The following is a 22,335-nucleotide window of genomic DNA, read 5'->3' as shown; positions in this document are numbered from 1 at the left end:
ATGTTCTTTCATTTTTTTAATGATAGATTTAATGGTGCTCCGTGGGATGTTCAAAGTTTAAGATATTTTTTTAGAACCCAACCCTGATCTGTACTTCTCCACAACTTTGTCCCTGACCTGTTTGGAGAGCTCCTTGGTCTTCATGGTACCTCTTGCTTGGTAGTGCCCATTGCTTAGTGGTGTTGCAGACTCTGTGGCCTTTCAGAATCATTTGACACTTAGATTGCACACAGGTGGACTTTATTTAACTAATTATGTGACTTCTGAAGATAATTGGTTGCACCAGATCTTATTAGGGGCTTCAAAGCAAAAGGGGTGAATACATATGCTCACACCATGTCACGCCTTGGTCTTAGTATTTTGTGTTTTCGTTAATTAGTTGGTCAGGCCAGGGTGTGACATGGGTTTATGTTGTTGTATTTCATAGTGGGGTTTTTGTAGTATTTGGGATTGCGGCTGAGTAAGGGTGTTGTATAGGCTTGGCTGCCTGAGGCGGTTCTCAATCAGAGTCAGGTGATTCTTGTTGTCTCTGATTGGGAACCGTATTTAGGTAGCCAGGGTTTCACTTTGTATTTCGTGGGTGATTGTTCCTGTCTCTGTGTTAGTGTTCACCAGACAGGCTGTATAGGTTTTTCACGTTCCGTTTGTTGTTTTTGTATTTATAAGTTATTTCATGTATCGTCATTTGTTTCATTAAAGACATGAGTAACCAACACGCTGCATTTCGGTCCGACTTTCTTGCGACAAACGAAGAACGCCGTTACACACCACTTTTACGTTCTTTATTATTATTATTTTTTTAAACATTACATTTCCCTTCACCAATTTGGACTATTTTGTTTATGTCCATTAAATGAAATCCAAATATAAATGTATTTAAATTACAGGTTGTAATGCAACAAAATAGGAAAAACACCAAGGGGGGTGAATACTTTTGCAAGGCACTGTATATATTGTAATGACCTGGCTAGATCATAAATTAACAATTGTTCAGACAGAGAATTGAGTTTACAAATTCCCAATTTATTAACCAAACTCAACACAGGCTACTGTTTGGCCGTAGCCCACGCCAAACAAGGATTCCCATATAAATCAACCGTGACCGTCACTTGTTAAGACCAGACGTAAGAGAGAGAACAATGGCTAAGCATGGTCTTAAACTGGTGATGCTCCACCCCCCAGCCAACCCCAGCCACCCCCCCCCCCCCTCCAAACTGGTGATAGTAACAGGGGGTACAGGGAGCAGACAGAGAGCCTGTTGACAGCCAGCTGTTTGAGGTGGAAAAGCCCTCGGCTTTGTAATGACAGTTACTGTAACACCAGGCAGCAGTGATGTGGCCTAACAGGAAGGCAGAGGATTGCTGTTCAAACCCCAGTTAGACTACCTAATTTTCACATACATTCTTTGTATAAACAACTATATAGATATGCAAGGAAATATTTTTGAATTTGAATTAGAAGCCAATGTAAAACAGTACTTGTTTTTGTCACTTGGTAAAATACCACTTACCTTGCAGACACCTAAAATTTATAAGAAGTGGTTATAAAATTGCAGACACATTAACATCATCAGAATGTGTCTCGCCACACACACACACACACACACACACACACACACACACACACACACACACACACACACACACACACACACACACACACACACACACACACACACACACACACACACACACACTGTTAATCATGACATCGCAACCATTTTAATGCTTGTCACCCTCCTTGTCTATCCTAATCATCTACAGAACCCATGACTGCTTCATACTTTGGAGAACAGACCAGCACAGACATTCAAGCCTGTTTTCCACTCCTCCTTGTGGAGTTGTTTCTCTATGTTCAGCATTAGGGACACCAGACAGCCATGCTTTCTGAAAGCTGTACTGGGCTGGTTAATGATAGTGGCAGGGCGTCTGTTCTGATGCCCTGTGTTATGAGGAGCGCAGGGCATCAGCCGCCAAACCCACTCTATGGGCCCAGGGTCTTGGTGTGTGAAGTGTGTGAGAGTGGTCTTATCAGGCGGGAGCAGAAAGCAGGTGTGTGGCTGTTCTCCGGCAGGAAGCAGGGGTCTCCATAGTGAGAATATGTTACATACTGTAGGAGATATTAGGAACGTCCAGATCTCCCTGCCAGGACAGCTGCCCTAAATCGTCTACAGAGTGCTGCGCTGCAAAGACAGAGAACAGCCACTTGTTTACTACTTAGCTTTATGCACCAACTCTAGCTATTATCATCCTATACTTTCAGATTAAGAACATTTAGTTTTCTATGTTGCAATTCAGTCTATTTATATTTTGACTGATAAATTCAATAGGTGTATATCATAATGTAGTTTTCTTGGTATTTGACAGGAAGTCACTTATGTACAACTATCATCAATGATTTTAAGCCTCCTTAGTGGGCGGAGACAAGACTCTGTCAGCTCAACTGCATTGTTCTCGTACAGTAGACAGTTCTGTACACAGTGATCTGGCACGAAGAAGAGTTGGAGGATGTGACAAGTACAGCATGCAGTGCTGATAATGCTGAGTGTTATTTCATTCACACATGGCCATTGTGTAAATGCCTTTATGAGTCAGTCAAGGGGAAAAACATAACAAAAAGGAGAGAATACTTTTCACATCTGAACAAAGCAGGAACTTGTTGAGGCTTTTCTCTTTTCAATTAGCTTTGAGAAATGCCGTTATTGTTCTGCCAAAAGCTTCAGTCACATTTCCCAAGGTGACTGCCAGATGAGAAGTGAGCAAGTAAAATAATTGGATGGGCTATTGCACTGTTTCCCCCTGATCTACTGAAACAGTGGATCGAAAAATGAAAGAAGACTTTTTGGACAAAGAGTGGAGGAAATGTGTGGAGGTGAAAGGCAAGGTAAAAATGAGAGTAAGATTTGTGTTAGAAGTTTGTACCACAACGCTGTCATTACTCTTGAAGACATAGTAATTGTCATCAGACCAACAGACAATACCTTTTAGGTGCGGTCGTCCCAGTGTCACGAATCCAGAGGAGATGAAGTTATGATCAAGTTGGCCTTGGCGGAAGTTCTCTTTCCCATAGTGCCCTGTGAGAGAAATGCAGAGTTAAGATAGCATGAGATGACCAATACCATTTATCTGACCAAGACAATTCACTAAGCATATTCGTTGCTGATTTTCGTTCCAACCCTCACACACGAAATCACAAACAACTGTGTACACATATCAGAGTCTGGGACACTCTTAATCAGAGGTGTGGACTCGAGTCACATGACTTGGACTCGCGTCAGACTATATGAAATGGTATCACATTTGGTGAAGTGTACATTATGACTTGTTTAGGACTCGAAACTCAAAGTTTAGGACTTGAGACTTGACTCGGACTTGCCTGCCTTGATTTGGGACTTGACTTGGGTCTTGAGTGCTAAGACTTGAGACTTACTTGTGACTTGTAAAACAATGACTTGGTCCCACCTCTGCTCTTAATACCTCCAACCACCCTAGTTAATGAACGTATTATATGATGCATTAGCCTCATTCTTTAGTTAGCCGAATAGCTGTGTTCATGGGAGTTTGTTTTTCATGGTGTCTTATTTCAGTTCAGCCAGTACTCTGAAAGATAGTGAGGAGGCCTCTGTATTTCACTCCCTCTTTGGCTCAGACAACTGGTAAAGGAACAGGGACACAGAGGGAAAGGAAGGTCTCACATTAACAATTTATGCTGTCTGATGTACACTCAGGATCATCGCCACCGCAAAAGGTCACACTCCTCAAAGCTGGGGGAGCCAGTGAAGACCTTCCCTTCTCATATCGTTCACAAATTAAACAAAGATGCCCATTCAGGGTCAAAAGCCCTGCCCTTTTGCCAAAGCAGGTAAAACATTCCAACTTTAATTGGATGGCAAAATGTCTTTCAGGCTCGGGAACTTGACCCTGTAGATCAGTGGAGAGATTCTAAAGAACCCTTCAAACCGATACACTCTCCTGTGTTTTAAAACGGATTAATTCCATCCTCAACTTATACAGTACAACACTTTTACACCACATAGACCTACACTATGGAGGGACCTTATATAATTGATTCATAAACTGTGTAATTGGATCTATCTTCACAATCATGACAGCTGCATTGTAGTATTGTATCTATGAAATGTCAGTATACAAAATGTGCCTTGCAACAAAACATTTCATCCTGAATTTCCTTGGTCGTAAAGATCACTATGTAACATAATTTGTTCCAAGATTATATAGTGTGTCTGGCTGGAACAAGTCCTGTAATTGAGGGTGCAGAGGTCCACAATAGACCGTCAAAGTGCCGGCCAGCAGTCTGACAACCTCCATTTGTCCTGCCAATCGAACACCGAAATATTGTGCACAAAAAGATGCAGGTAGGCTGAGAAAGTGAGTGTGTATCAGGCAGTGAAAGCTTAAACTGAAAATAGAGGAGAAACAACATGACGGTCTGTCTTACAAAGGCCTATTGAGTTCCCCTCCCCTAGCTCTCTTCCTTCCTGTTAGTGCCAGTCTGCATTAGCTGGCAAATAGTTCAACAGCCTCATCTCAATGGAGCAACTTCAAAGTCAATAGCGTCACTCAGACCTTTGGGCCATAGAGGCAGAGATCGAACCAGATTTCAAATGATCATAATGAGAAGGAACACCTGGGACCATTAGTCCTGGTCCTCATTACACTGACGTTTGACACAGGCCTGAGTTCTCTAAAGCCTGTTTGGTTCTGTTTTCAAGCCCAACGGATACTGTAAACTGATTACTGAAACATTTTGCCCATCACTGTTACTTTGGGATTTTCATACTAAGAAACTAGTAAATACTTAATGACTCTCAGGATTTAAGAAGTTGACTGAGTCCAATTTATGCTGAATAAAAAGAGGCGTTTATGTGCAAGTTTTTTTTATCTATTTGAAATATGCCTTCATGAAGTGTTCTTGGCTTAGAATAACACCAAAGGGAAAACAACTACAACACATACAGTGCATTCAGTATTCAGACCTCTTCCCTTTTTCCACATTACAGCCTTATTCTAAAATGGATTAAATCATTTACACAGTCTACACAGAATACCCCATAAAAAAACAGAAATAGATTATAATACCTTATAAGTATTCAGACCCTTTGCTATTAGACTTCGAAATTGAGCTCAGGTGCATCCTGTTTCCATTGATCATCCTTGAGATGTTTCTACAACTTGATTGGAGTCCACCTGTGGTAAAATCAATTGATTGGACATGATTTGGAAAGGCGTAACACACCTGTCTATTTAAGGTCCCACAGTTGACAGTGCATGTCAGAGAAAAAACCAAGCCATGAGGTCGAAGGAATTGTTCGTAGAGCTGCAAGACAGAATTGTGTCGAGGTACAGATCTGGGGAAGGGTACCAAAACATTTCTGCATCATTGAAGGTCATCAAAAACACAATGGCCTCCATCATTCTTAAATGGAAATTTAAGTTTGTAATCACCAAGTCACCAATCACCAAGTTTGGAATCACCAAGGCTCTTCCTAAATCTGTCCGCTCGGCCAAACTGAGCAATCGGGGGAGAAGGGCCTTGGTCAGGGAGGTGACCAAGAACCTGATGGTCACTCTGAAAGAGCTCCAGAGTTCCTCTGTGGAGATGGGACAACCTTCCAGATGGACAACCATCTCTGAAACCCTCCACCAATCAGGCCTTTATGGTAGAATGGCCAGACGGAAGCCACTCCTCAGTAAAAGGCACATGACAGCCCGCTTAGAGTTTGGCAAAAGCACCTGAAGGACTCTCAGACCATGAGAAGAAATGTGGAACTCTTTGGCCTGAATGCCAAGTGTCACGTCTGGAGGAAACCTAGCACCATCCCTATGGTGAAGCAGGGACTGGGAGACTAGTCAGGATCGAGGGAGAGATGAACAGAGCAAAACAAATCCTTGATGAAAACCTCCTCCACAGTTCTCAGGACCTCAGAATGGTGCAAAGGTTCACCTTCCAACAGGACAATGACCCTAAGCACACAGCCAAGACAATGCAGCAGTGGCTACAGAACAAGTCTCTGAATACCCTTTAGTGGCCCAGCCAGAGGCGGACGAATCAATTTTAGAATAAGGCTGTAATGTAACAAAATGTGGAAAATGTGAAGGGGTCTGAATACTTTCCGAATGCACTGTATCTCCGCCAGTGTTTGACAATTTGTGATGGGGATAATCAGCTTTCTAACCTTGGTCTACTCTAAGGACAGCGCCTAAGGGCTGTATTCAGGTTCTACTGTAGGAGACGTTGACTATGATACATTGTGTTCTTATGCTGAAATACACTGATACATTATCTCGAAAGGGTCATTTAACTGATTTTCCATTAGCAGAAGACTTTAGGGTCCAAGCAGAGACCAACCAACATCAATGAGAAAATTATGTTAGAATGTAATACACTGTTCAAAAAAATAAAGGGAACACTTAAACAACACAATGTAACTCCAAGTCAATCATACTTCTGTGAAACTGTCCACTTAGGAAGCAACACTGATTGACAATAAATGTCACATGCTATTGTGCAAATGGAATAGACAACAGGTGGAAATTATAAGCAATTAGCAAGACACCCCCAATAAAGGAGTGGTTCTGTAGGTGGTGACCACAGACCACTTCTCAGTTCCTATGCTTCCTGGCTGATGTTTTGGTCACTTTTGAATGCTGGCGGTGCTTTCACTCTAGTGGTAGCATAAGACGGAGTCTACAACCCACACAAGTGGCTCAGGTAGTGCAGCTCAACCAGGATGGGACATCAATGCTTGCTGTGGCAAGAAGGTTTGCTGTGTCTGTCAGCGTAGTGTCCAGAGCATGGAGGCGCTACCAGGAGACAGGCCAGTACATCAGGAGACGTGGAGGAGGCCGTAGGAGGGCAACAATCCAGCAGCAGGACCGCTACCTCCACCTTTGTGCAAGGGGGAGCAGGAGGAGCACTGCCAGAGCCCTGCAAAATGACCTCCAGCAGGCCACAAATGAGCATGTGTCTGCTCAAACGGTCAGAAACAGACTCCATGAGGGTGGTATGAGGACCCGACGTCCACAGGTGGGGGTTGTGCTTACAGCCCAACACCGTGCAGGACGTTTGGCATTTGCTAGAGAAAATCAAGATTGGCAAATTCGCCACTGGCGCCCTGTGCTCTTCACAGATGAAAGCAGGTTCACACTGAGCACATGTGACAGACGTGACAGAGTCTGGAGACGCCGTGGAGAACATTCTGCTGCCTGCAACATCCTCCAGCATGACCGGTTTGGCGGTGGGTCAGTCATGGTGTGGGGTGGCATTTCTTTGGGGGGCCGCACAGCCCTTCATGTGCTCGCCAGAGGTAGCCTGACTGCCATTAGGTACCGAGATGAGATCCTCAGACCCCTTGTGAGAACATATGCTGGTGCGGTTGGCCCTGGGTTCCTCCTAATGCAAGACAATGCTAGACCTCATGTGGCTGGAGTGTGTCAGCAGTTCCTGCAAGAGCAAGGCATTGATGCTATGGACTGGCCCGCCCATTCCCCAGACCTGAATCCAATTGAGCACATCTGGGCTATCATGTCTCGCTCCATTCCCCAACGCCACGTTGCACCAGAGACTGTCCAGGACTTGGCGGATGCTTTCGTCCAGGTCTGGGAAGAGATCCCTCAGGAGACCATCCGCCACCTCATCAGGAGCATGCCCAGGCGTTGTAGGGAGGTCATACAGACACGTGGAGGCCACACACACTACTGAGGCTCATTTTGACTTATTTTAAGGACATTACATCAAAGTTGGATCAGCCTGTAGTGTGGTTTTCCACTTTAATTTTGAGTGTGACTCCAAATCCAGACCTCCATGGGTTGATACATTTTTGTTTGATTTTGTTGTCAGCACATTCAACTATGCAAAGAAAAAAGTACTTAATAAGAATATTTAATTCATTCAGATCTAGGATGTGTTATTTTAGTGTTCCCTTTATTTTTTTGAGCAGTGTGTATTTCCAAGAGTAAAAATAAAACAACATCGAATACAATCTGAATTGTGAAAAACAGATATATTCATATGCGGATCTCATGTATTACTGCAGATTCCCAGGTATATCCACATATAATCTACATGAGCCACCAAAGACACCAACTAGCATTGTAATACAGTATGTAATGGAAAACTGTATGTTGTTGAGGCTAGTTCAGTCAAGGCCAGTTTTACCCAGTATAGTACAGTTGATGCCAGACTTGAAGGAGATGCATACAGTATTTCACAACAGAAAGATGAGTCGTGTCAGAAAGGAGGCCACAAGGGATGAAGACCAATTACAGGACTGACATGAACCCAAACAAAATAGTCAGCCTCCAGGGAAGTATCCTGTGTAGTCCACAATCTCTTAATGTAAAAAACTGGGGAAGTGTCCAGCACAGTCCACAATCTCTTAATGTAAAACACTGGGGAAGTATCCAGCATAGTCCACAATCTCTTAATGTAAAACACTGGGGAAGTGTCCAGCATAGTCCACAATCTCTTAATGTAAAACACTGGGGAAGTGTCCAGCATAGTCCTCAATCTCTTTTAATGTAAAACACTGTGGAAGTGTCCAGCATAGTCCTCAATCTCTTAATGTAAAACACTGGGGAAGTGTCCAGCATAGTCCTCAATCTCTTAATGTAAAACACTGGGGAAGTGTCCAGCATAGTCCTCAATCTCTTAATGTAAAACACTGGGGAAGTATTGTCAGGTTCTATTTTTCAGAGTAAATGACTCACGGACACTAGAGAAGCTTTCACCAAGTTTAATTATTCCCAAAAGTTCTGTACAGCTGTAATCAGACAGCAAAACATTTCAGACATCACAATTATATACATCCTACTTAAGACACTCCCTCTCTCCATCCTTAGTTTATGCCCAAGAGAAAGTAGGTAACCAGATACTAACCCTGATTAATCCCTGAAGGGAAACTGACCTCACCCCTCACCTCCTGACCTCAACCCCTCCTTCACCTCATCCACAGATATCCACCTGTCTTCCCTATATCAACACATCGCTCTCCTCTCCTCCATCAAACATGTTCCAAAGCATTCTGGGTTGCTACAGAGTCTTTCTATTCAAAGCTTTGTCTCTATCATTTATTTCATATCTCAATGTTCAAAGTTTAGCCGATTCCAACAGTATGCATCACAGTCCATAATCTCTTAACTGTAAAACACTGGGGAAGTATGCAGCACAGTCCATAATCTCTTAACTGTAAAACACTGGGGAAGTATGCAGCACAGTCCATAATCTCTTAACTGTAAAACACTGGGGAAGTATGCAGCACAGTCCATAATCTCTTAACTGTAAAACACTGGGGAAGTATGCAGCACAGTCCATAATCTCTTAACTGTAAAACACTGGGGAAGTATGCAGCACAGTCCATAATCTCTTAACTGTAAAACACTGGGGAAGTATGCAGCACAGTCCATAATCTCTTAACTGTAAAACACTGGGGAAGTATGCAGCACAGTCCATAATCTCTTAACTGTAAAACACTGGGGAAGTATGCAGCACAGTCCATAATCTCTTAACTGTAAAACACTGGGGAAGTATGCAGCACAGTCCATAATCTCTTAATGTAAAACACTGGGGAAGTATGCAGCACAATCCATAATCTATTAATGTAAAAGTGTTTCATTAATCCATAATGTTAACCCTGATGTTAACCCTGAAGTGACCTCCAGACTACCATGACACCCCAGTGTTTTACATTACGAGATTATGGACTGTGCTGCATACTTCCACAGTGTTTTACATTAAGAGATTATGGACTGTGCTGCATACTTCCACAGTGTTTTACATTAAGAGATTATGGACTGTGCTGCATCCATAATCAGTGTTTTAATTAAAATTATGGAAGTGTGCTGCCACAATCCCCAGTGTATGCAGCACAGTCCATAATCTCTTAATGTAAAACACTGGGGTGTCATGGTAGTCTGGAGGTCACTTCAGTGTTAACGTCAGGGTTAACATTATGGATTAATGAAACACAGTGAGAGCTGTTAGAGGGGATGAAAGCCGATAAGGGGTTAGACAATCCTAGTTTTGGGCAACTGTAAAATGACAGTCAAAGTGGTTATTGATTCCAATGAGAATTATTGAAGTGTCAAGTGTTGGAATTCAGACAAACGTAACTGTAACCACCTCTGTTGGCTAGACCTTACAGTAGTTTCATTTAATAAAGTGCACATACCAGCAGCTGTGGCTTTTGTGGCTCGAGTCAAGTCTGAGAAAAGCGGCTCACATCCCATGGTGTAGCACGTAACAGTTCTCCTCTGACACAATCCCTGGATGAGGAGGAGTGTCTACTTTGACACGAGAGTGAAACATAACACTGAATCTGGGACACCATACTAGGGCACTTAGCAAGCGATCCCCGGAGCAGGGATCTGGAGACCGGATAAAAGAAGGAGGAACAACGATGCAAGACAGAATTATCTCAGGACAAAAGCCATGTGTCTCCCGAAGAACATATTCATTTGCATCTCCATTTTGAGCCAATGCTGAGTAGGCTTATGGAACCCCAGCATGAAAATAGACTCAGCAGAGGCCCCAGTCTTAAAAAAATATATACTTAAGTAGCAGGGCCCCATCATCAGTTTGGGGGAGTAGTGAACTACATGTGTTTTAACTTGCAATTTAAATACATTTTTTTGCAGTAGATTTGTGGTAGTTGACCTAAATTCAAATCTTGGTAGTGTTTTCAGTAGTTCATTACTTTGTTGCCATGTAGTCGTGTAGCTTACTACTGGAACTACACACTACTTTTTTTTTGCAAAAATAAAATATTGGTGAAGTAGGCAAGAATTGCCTTAATTTTTCAGCATCAAACCTGCCTAATTCTCACTTGAAACACTTTTTGTGTGCCGAATTCCACATGTTTGAGTTTAATAGGGCAGAATACACATTCTGTTAACATCTGACTCCAGAGTGATATGTTCGTGCAATTTGTAGTCTGTGACATTTCAGATTCAGGTATGATAATTTTTCGCTAAGTAGTTTGGATGTAGTGAACTACTTTTTAAAAGTAACATTAAGGTTAGCTTTAGTGTAGTTTAACTTACAATAGTGTGAAGTAACTGGTAGCTCATGAATTATATTTTCAGAGTAGCTTCCCCAACACTGCCCATCATCTATTTCAGTGCGTGTGTCAAATACCATTTTGACCAATAATGAAAGCAATAAGGTCCCACTTTACCATGCAAAGGTTGCATACCATCTAAATAACATTGTTGTACACATGTCAGCCAAGTATAATGACAGTAGTTATATATACTGCTACATAGAAGCGTGTACAGTGGAGATTACTGTGTAGTCATAAAAAGCTATTGAAAGTCCATAATAGAATGTCTCCTTATTCCGTCATCCTGCTTGTCTTGTTTCTATGGGATTTCTATAATCTATCTCCACAATTCCTACCAATCACTACTGTCGATATGAAATTCAGACTGAATCTCCACCACTCAGAGAACGTAACTGAGGGCAAAGAATATGGCTTTAATAACACCTTCTCTATTATGTTCTCATGACATTTACATTGAACCTCGTTTCATTTGATCTAACTATTTAACATAACTTCTGTTTCCATAGTAACTCTGTCATCTTGGGTATCGATTTTATACAGAGAAAGGACTTTGATTCAACTCATAGTGCACCATGCAGCGTACTAGACGGAAAGACCATTTCAGAACCTATGCTTAGGACAAGTACAGTTTGAATCATTTTTGCAAGATATTCTTGGGTATGTGAAGTAAAAACAGTGCAGGTACCCACCGTGGTTTGCTAGCATGGTGTGAACTGGGGTGTAATGGTTCTTGGACGTTCGGAGAGGTGTGTCCATGTCTTTGGGTGAACCCTCCAATGCTGCAATATTTTCATTCTCCTTATTTAGTCCCTGTTGCCTCAAAATGTCTGCAAGGGCTCTGCAAAAGAAATGTAAAAACACAGATGTAATTTAATAGTTTTCAGACTATACAAACAGAACCAGAAATAATTTCCTGTTTTCAATGACCGACAACTATTATTCTCAACATCCCCAGAAGGTCTACTTAATTTATTTAGTTACATACAGCTCCAATTGTGTTGGTGGAGCTCCAGAACCAGGTACAGTGTGAAGTGTTATTACACCCAAGGTGGCCGATAGGCCAGATTTCAATACTGAGCCACACTGAGTACAGATGTGCCTTTCCCTTCAGGCCAAGGGAAGACAGCTAAAGCCATTCATCAATGTTCCTTGAAGAACGTTCTGCTAGAGCTATACGCCCCCACTACTAAGGTTCAAATGGGAATCTAACTCCTACCAAGTTACCAATTTTTCACACAAAGCATCTTGCTATCACCATTTTCAACATTGGTCCCCATTGAAGTATAGTGGTGAGGATGGTGGACATATTGGTTTCTTCAAAGAGCTGAAAGGGTAATGTAACTGTGTCAAAGTCGACCTGAGTCAACTTCTTTCCATAACTCTCTGTGACTTTGGGAGCTATATATTAATAGCCTTTCCCTTCTAGGATGGGCACACTTTAACCATATCCTTTTCACAGACTGAGGCGACCTGCTTTTCATCGCCCCAGTTGACTACTTTGTGTCTTGTATAGCAGGAACACGTTCAACCAGTCCCATACAGTGGAGGAATAGAGGTGCTTTTTAAAAATATTGTGTTTGAAAACCCCAAAGTCTAGACCAGTCACAGTTTCCTCTCCTACAAAATCTCTTAGGTAAATCATGTTTCAATAGCACCAGTACATTCCTATGTATGGGAAGGGAAAAAACATCTACAAGAAATGGGAACGTATAAAATAATCTTCAAACGATACACCCATCATCCATCGAGGGAGTGAAGTAAATACTGTAAAGAAGAAAGTGAAAGTAAATTGTAATTCCTTTACACTGCACTTGCAGCACATGACAGAGGATGTAGTTCAGTCTTGTTGGTTTTCTGAGGGACTTGCCTCCGCAGTGAAATGGGATTTTTCTCTCTCTTTTTTTCTATTTTTAACACATTTCTACATTGTCAAAAGAGATAAGGAAGCCTAGAATGTGTTTACAGATATGGCGACATGTTTGCAATTATTTCAGACTGAGACAGAGATTGAATTATTATGAGCATGTGGTGTAGATGTTCAACAAGTCTATCATCTGCATTCTAAACGGATTAGTTTAGTTTATTAGGATCCCATTAGCTACTGCACATGCAGCAGCTACTCTTCCTGGGGTACACATACAATGTACAAATACATGACAAAGTACACAACAGTTATAGACAAGAAAAACATAAGATATTACATGAAATTAAAAATTAAAAATGCACATAAAATAAGAGTTATATATTTGAAAGAGACCAAGAGACAACAAAAATAGTATTTACATATTCATATTATTCATACTATTCATATATATTCATAGTGTTCACATATACACATTCATAGTCTTATATACATCACATTACATCTTTAGAAATAGGAGAGATGATGTGATACAACATACATTTTTTTCTTCCGTTTTTTTTAAAGCTAAACGTACTTTTTTCCTGAGTAATGTCTTGTGGCGGAGCATTCCACAATGGCATGGCTCTAAACATACAGTAACTGAGTAACTGAATTAAATCTGTCTTTGGTTTGGGTACTGTGAAGAAACCCATAGTGGCGTATCTGGCGGAGTATGTACAGTATGTCTGTTTGAAGAGTATGCATATAGATTATACAAGTGGTTAGGCATTTTCAACACACACACATTTCTTAAAAAGACTAGAAGAGAAGTAACACATTTTTCTTCAACCCTCAACCATGACAGACCCATGCATGCTGTTGATGTTAGTTCTGTGTGTACAGTCAAGGGCAATGCGTGCTGCTTTGTTTTGAGCCAACTGCAGCTTTGCTAGGTCTTTCTTTGCTGCAACGGGCCATTTACCAATTAAAATAGGTTCAAAAGCATTGGGGAGACAAAAATGGAAACCAATGTGAATTTCTACTCCCCTTGGATCCTGAACTCCACAAAATGTTTGTCAAGCCATGATTCATGGCTGAATGAATATGTTAGAAAAAAGTATTGCAGCATTGACCCTGCCTATCAGGTTGTCAGTAATCTCGGTTTAACGCAGAACTAAAATCTCTTGTAATTTGGTCAGATGCTGGAGGACCAGAACCAGTACCAATTAGGTGTATGTAGTCTGTCAATGAGAGATTAGGTTGTCAGGAACACCAAAGAAATTAATATTCCCAATGTGAGCAGAGAGGAGGATATCACTGACATGCCAACCACTAATGGAGTAAAAGCAGAGACCGGAGAAGAAATAAATCCATATAAGTGTGCTTTACATGCATTAAAGTTATACAAGAGACATTGCAAAGTCATACTATCTCACCTACCCCACCCAATCTGCTTTCTCTGCCCAATATTATGGTAAAATCACTCAAAAAAGACATATTCAATCTCACTGCATGCAGGTCAATTTAGAAATCCCTTTTGAAGGTATTGGAACTGACTCTCACCGGCCTAACAAAACCTAATATGTACTCAATCTGAGAGTAGATACTTTTTTTGCAACAGATCCATCTTAAATTGCATCCAGGTTTGATTTCGAGAAAGTGATCAATATAGACCACTTAAATCCCTGGCTTTGGCTTTCACTCGACATTTATTGTGCCTCCGTGAAGGTCACAGAAGAAACAACAAAGGTCTGCCAATGCCTTAGCATTCCCCTCACCATCCATCCCGTCACTGAGATAAAACTCTGAGTCACTTCACAGGGCTAAATACATTTAAATCATTGCCTAGTATATAGTTAATCCCATGTTCCAATACTACTTTCTAAACAGGGTTATCAGCATGGATGTCTCAAGCCAGCCACAGAAGTCGTTTATTCCCCCCGGCAGAGATCATTGTTACCAAATGTGCCAAATGATTGTTGGAAATAAATCATTAAAAAAGCTATTGAATGTCCACTATGCAATGTCACCTCGTTTAGTCATCCCTACTCTGGCTGCATTTACACAGGCAGCCCAATTCTGATTTTACACTAATTGGTCTTTTGTCCAGTCACATGAGATATTTTCACACTATATATTTTTTGAGTTGATCTGATTGGTCAAAAGACCAATTAGTAAAGAAAAAAATCTGAATTGGGCAGCATCTGTCTCATCTCTCTCACCACCACTCATACTGATGTGGTGGTGGCAGTAAGCATCTCCATTTGAAAGTACGCCCCATGGCTAGGATAGGAGAGCATTAAGGGGCCAGAAATCCTCACAGTCTCCTCAGTTCTGAGTACTGAGATAGAGGTACTGCCACAGCCTCAGAAGGCTAATAGTCTTTAGTGGGATCAAAGTGAGTCGTTTGGTAGGTTGCATGAAATAGCTTTTGACTATAACTGTAGGAATTCACTAGAGACAGACAGATAGATATTGGTATCATATTTCTACTTGTACTGTCATCGTTGAAACTGTCAAGGTAATGGCTTGGCTTGAATTTAAGGATTGTATATTTGAATGTCACTCTATGAGCAGAAAAATGTGTCTGAGAGCATTATCTCTTAAACCAAAGATCTGTACTTGACACCATCTTTTGGTGTGACTTTTAAATCAATAGCTATTGAGGTTGTAGACATAACCATGGATTTTCGAAAGGAAAAATGAATGGGGGGCACTTATCCAAGCCTTGTTCTCGTATCTATATTTTGTCAACAGAACCGTCCACCTGAAAGATTTCTCTTCAGAACCAGATGTTTAATAAACTGAGGGGAACAAAAAGGTTTCCATTCTAATGCTTTGATATGCATTGTTCAGCTAGGAGTCAATGACATTTGACAGGCTGAAGTATGGACTTCTAACAACAGTGTGAGTGGGACTCATCTAACAGCAGAAATATTAATGCAGAAAACAGGTGCTGAGGTTAACGGATGTTGTGGAAGAGAGACAGATCTATGGTTGTAGATCCCTGTCATGAGAAGATGACAGTGTCATCCTTGGAGCTTACCCCATACTGGACATCTGGCCACTGCTACAGTTCAAGCTGCATTTAACTCCAGACAAAGGTCTTCCAGTCTGCTAGACCAGCCGGGGAGGCAGGGTATCCTAGTGGTTAGAGCGTTGGACTAGTAAACGGAAGGTTGCAAGTTCAAATCCCCGAGCTGACAAGGAACAAATCTGTCGTTCTGTCCCCTGAACAGGCAGTTAACCCACTGTTCCTAGAAAATAAGAATTTGTTCTTAACTGACTTGCCTATTAAAATAAAGGTAAAACTATATCCACTATGTACAAATTATCTCTAGTGAAGAAACATAAATGTTCTATCGAGGGTTGATGCCTTGGGAGGTGCTTGCTTAAGAATGGGTACAAATTAATGCTGCATGGAGCCTGAGAACAATCAATCTGAATTCCACTCATTGCCTTGATTTTATGGAGCCAGCAGGTAACGAGGGTACAGAAGCCAGTCCTAGCAAGGCACAATTAGCCTCACATGGGCTTTTATTAAGATCTTAGCTTTGGCTGAACAGGTAGACAACCCCCTCTGCTATGGGCTAATAGACACCAGACCACCATTAGACAACCACAATGATTGGCTAACCACATGTGGTTTCGCCACCCAAACCATCTCTTTGGGTACTGTCCTGTTATAGCTTTTCTTGCAAGGCATAGGTATACTACTCACATACAACACTGTGAGTGAATGAGATAGCTGCTGGCTTAATCTGCAAAATTCATCATGGCGGGTTGATGTCAGAGCACAAAATCCCTAACATACTCCTCCACTTCAGAAGGTTAACTGTCTTTCAATTCAGACTACAGTACATTAGTTACTCTCCTAGCTCTAGGAAGTACTTAACAATATAGTCAAAGCTCCTAATGTGTCATGGAAAAAATCACCAGCTTCAATAATTGCAGAGGCAATTTGTTATTTTCAGCACCTATCCAAATACTTGTAAATTGTAGGAATGCAGAGTGCACGATTACAAGGATTGTTGGTACAGTATGCATTCATAAGGACATAATATAATGAATACATTGAGACATTGATTATACTTTCCCAACAGCAGTCCATCCATGGGTCATTATCCCGTAAGATACAAAGCCAATCAAAAGAAGGGAGAGTGACATCTGTACAGTATGTCCTCTGGGTTGTTAGCAGTGAAGCAACCCAACCTTGTTCCAAGCCTGAATGATATACCGTGACCATGAATGTGTTGCCTTTTCTTTGACAGAGCCATTCAATTCCACACCTGCCTCATGGAGGTTTGTTTGTGCTGCTGATGAAAACAGAACAATACTTTAGTTGACAAGAGGCATTTAATGTTCAAATGTATGGTGGTGGTTGTGGTAGTAGTAGTGGTGGTGGTAGTGGTGAATCGGGTTGACTGTCAGTTGGGGGTTGTGTATATCTGCATAAGAGAGGTACTTGAAAAGGGGTTGATTGTAATGATCAGTTGGCCATTGCATAATGGCTTGCAGGTAATGTAACACTATTTTCCAGAGAGGAATGAAATTGATTATCATTGTGAATTATGGCTTCATCCCTATTCAAAAGTTGAGCATATAGCTGCACACCTGTGATGGTCAGATTTATATGCATCATTGGGATGAAGTGCTCGTGATTTAGTCTATTCACAAATCTAATTTAGCTTTCTATACCCAGTGTACACATTTTTACTGTCATCAGCAGACTTTTCATGTCTGTGAAAAATGAAGCTGGTGTTTCTTAACAGTGATTGCACACACAATAATGTACACACACACACACAATCATGTACACACACACACACACACACACACACACACACACACACACACACACACACACACACACACACACACACACACACACACACACACACACACACACACACACACACACACAGAGGAAAAAAGTGGCCCCCATAATAAATGACTATTTCTTAACCTGAATGTCAGGGTGACTTACCTATGGACATTCATTTCCTGAGGGGGCTTGGTTGCTTTGTCGTAGGCAACTTTTGCAGAAACTCCGATGAGGATGATAAAAGCTATGACACCACAGGTGATGTATACCGTTGTGTTCGTCTGATCCAAGTCAGGGTCGTAAGTGTCACCTGTTGGTGCCGGGGAGGGAGGCTGCGTTTTGATCCAATCTGGGGTGTTATAATTTGTGCAAGTTTTCTGTTCTATGCGTTTCCCTTTTTCTGCACAGCAATAGCGCAGGAAACAACTTCCACAACAGTAGCGGTGCTCGGTATTGTTGCACTCGAACACTTTATCGTACGCTCCGCTCACGTCATAGTAGCCCAGGCACGTGTCATGGGTAGCGATCGAAGGTGCCTGGACCTGAGTGTTTCGCCGCGGAACCGCAGTAGGCGCCTCCGTACCGTTCACCTCCTTCATCTTCTGATTCCGCTTTGGAGCGTTTTTCTTCTTGTTGGCTGTAGCCGCGCACAGTACATTCAGCGGGTCCAAGTAAATCAAAAGAAGCAGAAGATGCTGTATCCCCATGATTTGAGGTTGTATGTCTTTGCTGATGCGATCGTTTGCCCCCCCACTTTTTTTAGTTGTATGCTTTCTCTCCTCACACGAAGACCTCTGCTTCTTTACCTAGCCGTGCTCCTGCCACTGACCCAGTCTTGTGGCTGTCCACAGGGGTTCATTTCCGAAGCCCTTTTCCAACTGTCCACTGCCGAGAGTGTCATGCTCTGGTTGAGGGAAGGACGCTTCTTGCACCAATCAATTGCAGTCGGACGACCGTGTCACACATTGTGCAGCATCCTCCGACTATAAGTGGAGTTCTGTGGTCATCGGGGGACTTTTGGGGGGAGGAAGTGTCATTTGGATTCAGCTTGAGAAATGGGCTGAAAAATCCCCTCCGGCTGTCTCAGACAATGCCATCTACCATAAGTATGTATTTATTAGCAAAGCTCTAAATCTTGCACAGTTGAACGCTGATTGTTTTCTGTAGAGAAAGAAGGAGAGAAATTCAGAGGATTCAGTAAATTCCAACTGTAAAAAAAGACTTTGTTAAAAGAAAAAAAAGGACCAAACATTTTGCATAAGAAAAATAACATAACCATCTGCACCAAATTAAATCTAATTTTATGAATTGCGTATCAATGCCAACTTAAGACGCAAAAGAACGCGCGTAAAACAATTCTGCTCAGTCAAACAAACGTTCCCTCGCAGACGCACGAACTGTTTCAGCACCATGGACAGCGCAACCCAGCGCGGACACTATGCGGATATATCCTTGAGTAGTTCTTCGTGCTATGCTTTCTATTTTTGAATGTCCACTTCAAAGTTATAACGCAGACAAATAAAACGTCTTAACTCATTTTACAGAGAAATAGCCTAACATATTCAATGCTGGTAGTTTCCCCCCTCTTTTCTTGTACGAGGTTTACTTTCCTCCAGCTCTATTCATGGAGAGAAGAAGGCGAATCTAACGAAACTTTTGCACAAACAAGACAACCAAAATCACACAGCAACGAAACAGAAAAACACTTACCCGTTGATGGTGTCCGGCAACTGAGTGTCTCGACTCTGCCACAGACTGAACCAAAGTACCTCAGCTCCGCATGAGACCCCGTTCTGCTCCGACCCGACTCCATCCCTCACTCCCCCCTCCACATGAGCGCGTCTACGTCACCAATACAGGTACCTCAGTTAATTAGAAATCGGCCCCTGATAGCAGTGCTCTCGGTCATGCCTACAGGCTGCACTCAGTAATCTGGACCATTCTAGAACTGCATTAGAGTTTTCTCTTTCAGAGTGCGACGTTGGTGGTGTAAATCTTCGCTTTACTGCACAATGCTGCGTTCACTCATACCATGTAACAGCAGCATGTTGCAATTGTTGGTGCTTCTATATAGTTGGCTTTTATTATGCCCTATTATGCGAGAGATTGGGAATGATCTGCTTTAGGTAATACAATAACATGCCACAATATGATGCTAATACACAGTTTAACATGCCATGATAGCAGAGTTTGTCTCCAGGCTATTGGAATGTTCCATTCTGGTGTTCAGAAAAGTGGCTATATTTCCTAAGACATTGATATCTAATCTGGAATATGGCTCGTTGGAAAGAGAGACCACATACATTACAACGGAAAGCAGTTGGTTAATATTCGGTGAAAAAGCTGCATTAAAGCTCACACACTTACTTATAGGAGGCTCCAGAAACCGCAGTAGCCTAATTTTCAATGAAAGGCACTGCATCATGTTCAACCTCCATGTAATTTTGGATGAGGCAGTGGAGACTGAAAAAGAACAATGGCCTACATAATTGACTTCAGCCCCTAGTTCAGTGGAGGTTCCTGGGAGACCTTGTGCAATCTAAATCTAACAATCCTTATCGTTTCAGAGAACTCTACATATTTGATGTACTTTCCCACCTCATTTTTCATTTGACAGGTTTGTGTACTTTCAGTTGTGTTTGACCCATATTACAGTATGAGTATAAGGCTATGATGAGCTGCTGTTACTCTCCAAGCACAGTAAGTTACTTTGTGGCCCATGGTTGAATGAGGTAGCCTTTTTTAAACCTTGTCCACACGTTGCGTTGCATGTTGAAAACAGCGAGGCCTTTGAAATGAAATCCATAATCTCCACGCTGCCTTGACAGTGTTCAGAAGCTAATATGACAAGGAGACAAGAAAAGGGCACAGGGCTTTTGATAAATGTGTTTCTTCACTGGATGCTATGGATGGCAGCATTTGCAAATTAGCCCCCCGACTCTCTGTCAGTCAAAAAGACACATCAGATGTCATATCAAGCAAAAAGGGAAGAAGGATTGTCCATTAATGTTTAACAGCTTAGGGCGGAGAAAGCCAGCCTCAGCAAAAAGCATTGACAGTTAACGACTGGGTCGACATTGGCTCAGGAATAATGAGACTATTCCTCAGAAGAATTAAATCGTTAGGGTTCCAACCTGGGAATTCTTCTCTTTTGTTTTCTCTCAATTAAGTGGAATGAGCAACATCTTGAAACAACAACTAATTGGAAACAATACTGTCTAATGTTATATTTTCTCCAAACAGAAGACTAAGTGACAATAATGAGGTGTCATTGTTATGACATCGTGAATATGCCCCACCTACTGTACAACATATGTTTGATGTGTGTCTAAAAACCTGCTCTTTCAATCAGGGACTGTATGTGGATCTTGTTTGGGATTCAGCTCAGAGCATAACCAAAATGTCTGCTCCAGTTCTTATGCAAAATAGAGTAGTGTGTAATGTTGAAATGTTTGGGTACGTTTGAGTTAATGGAACTGTCAAAAAATGTTTCATCAAAAAAGCAAATACTATTTCAAAAGTGAATTGTTTAAGGCATATGTATAAGATTTGATAAGATTTGAATTCCTAGAAGTACCATCAGCCCACACCCATGTATTCCAAAGTCACAAAATCATTGAGTCTGGAAGGGTTATGCTAAATCTACATGAATGTCCTCTGAGATGTAGAAGTAAACCCACTTCAAACTACCAATACACCTTTCAATTGAATGAGAACATATGTAATGGCACTCTATCTCCCTCATTTTGACAGGCCCAAGCGATCTCCTCTCAAGAGCAGATAGGCATGGGGAAATTAGCCGATGTTATCAACGCTGATGTTATCAAAGTTAGTCATTTGGGGCATACTAGGCAGCTTCTGTGTGGCCTACTCCTTATCTCCAATTTGAGAGTAAAGCCAGAACGGCATAGTTGTTACTGACTTCAAACACTTTTGCCGTATCTACTGTATACGGTTGCTTTCATGCCGTTTTTCGGGAAATGCACCGGCACATAGTAAAGAACCACAACATGGTCCAGTGGAATGTGTCAAAGAAAGACCCATGTGGCATGTGGAGAGAAAGTGAGCATGGAGGGACGGAGGGAGAGTGTTATGGTTAGAGAGAGGAGGAGGAGGCGGTTCTGGCCTGTGTCTGTTCCTCCACACCATGCTATCAGAGAGAGACAGAGTAAAGAAGAACAGCAGCCAGTCTGGGGGAAATTAGAGCAAAGCTGTAGCAGCACTGCCTCTCTCTCCCTCTTTCGCTTTATCAGCCCCAGCAAAGCTGCACAGCCAGCACTGACTGAGGCAACTGCTGCTGCTGCTGGCACGCTCAGACCATGAAAGGAGTGGCTGTCTGTGTGGTGTGCTGTTAGCGGTTAACGCCAGCAAAACCTTATCTCCCTCCAACACGTCAGTGCTCTGTGATTCAGAGGAAGGGCATAGTAGAAGGGTCGGTTAAACCTCCATGTGGACTGATTTGTTACTTACTTGATGTGACACTGTGTGATGTAGTTCACTATTTGGGTAGTGAACATCATGATGAGTCCAAGACACAGTTAATGGAGACATAACAACATCATTGCACAATTGAGGTGGACATATTGG

At 41.9% G+C, this 22,335-nt stretch overlaps 1 protein-coding gene across 2 annotated transcripts in view; it reads right to left on the bottom strand.

Annotated features, from left to right (window-relative positions):
• LOC135555384 (protein shisa-6-like) overlaps positions 1 to 19,504 on the bottom strand; it is a 77,434-nt gene extending 57,930 nt beyond the window's left edge. For both annotated transcript variants that reach the window (XM_064987757.1, XM_064987758.1), the window contains exons 1-5: positions 19,459 to 19,504; positions 17,911 to 18,909; positions 11,770 to 11,918; positions 2,981 to 3,073; positions 2,111 to 2,182 (exon numbers count right to left, since the gene is read on the bottom strand). In XM_064987757.1, the coding sequence (XP_064843829.1) occupies positions 2,111 to 2,182; positions 2,981 to 3,073; positions 11,770 to 11,918; positions 17,911 to 18,455 (859 nt within the window). In that variant the 5' untranslated portion in view covers positions 18,456 to 18,909; positions 19,459 to 19,504. The remainder of the gene's footprint in view (positions 1 to 2,110; positions 2,183 to 2,980; positions 3,074 to 11,769; positions 11,919 to 17,910; positions 18,910 to 19,458) is intronic.
• Positions 19,505 to 22,335: the final 2,831 nt, after the last annotated feature.

The sequence above is a fragment of the Oncorhynchus masou genome, chromosome 15 (genome assembly GCF_036934945.1).
Source record: "Oncorhynchus masou masou isolate Uvic2021 chromosome 15, UVic_Omas_1.1, whole genome shotgun sequence".
In the NCBI taxonomy this organism is placed as follows: domain Eukaryota; kingdom Metazoa; phylum Chordata; class Actinopteri; order Salmoniformes; family Salmonidae; genus Oncorhynchus; species Oncorhynchus masou.
This window is presented reverse-complemented; position numbering and strand designations above follow the sequence as displayed.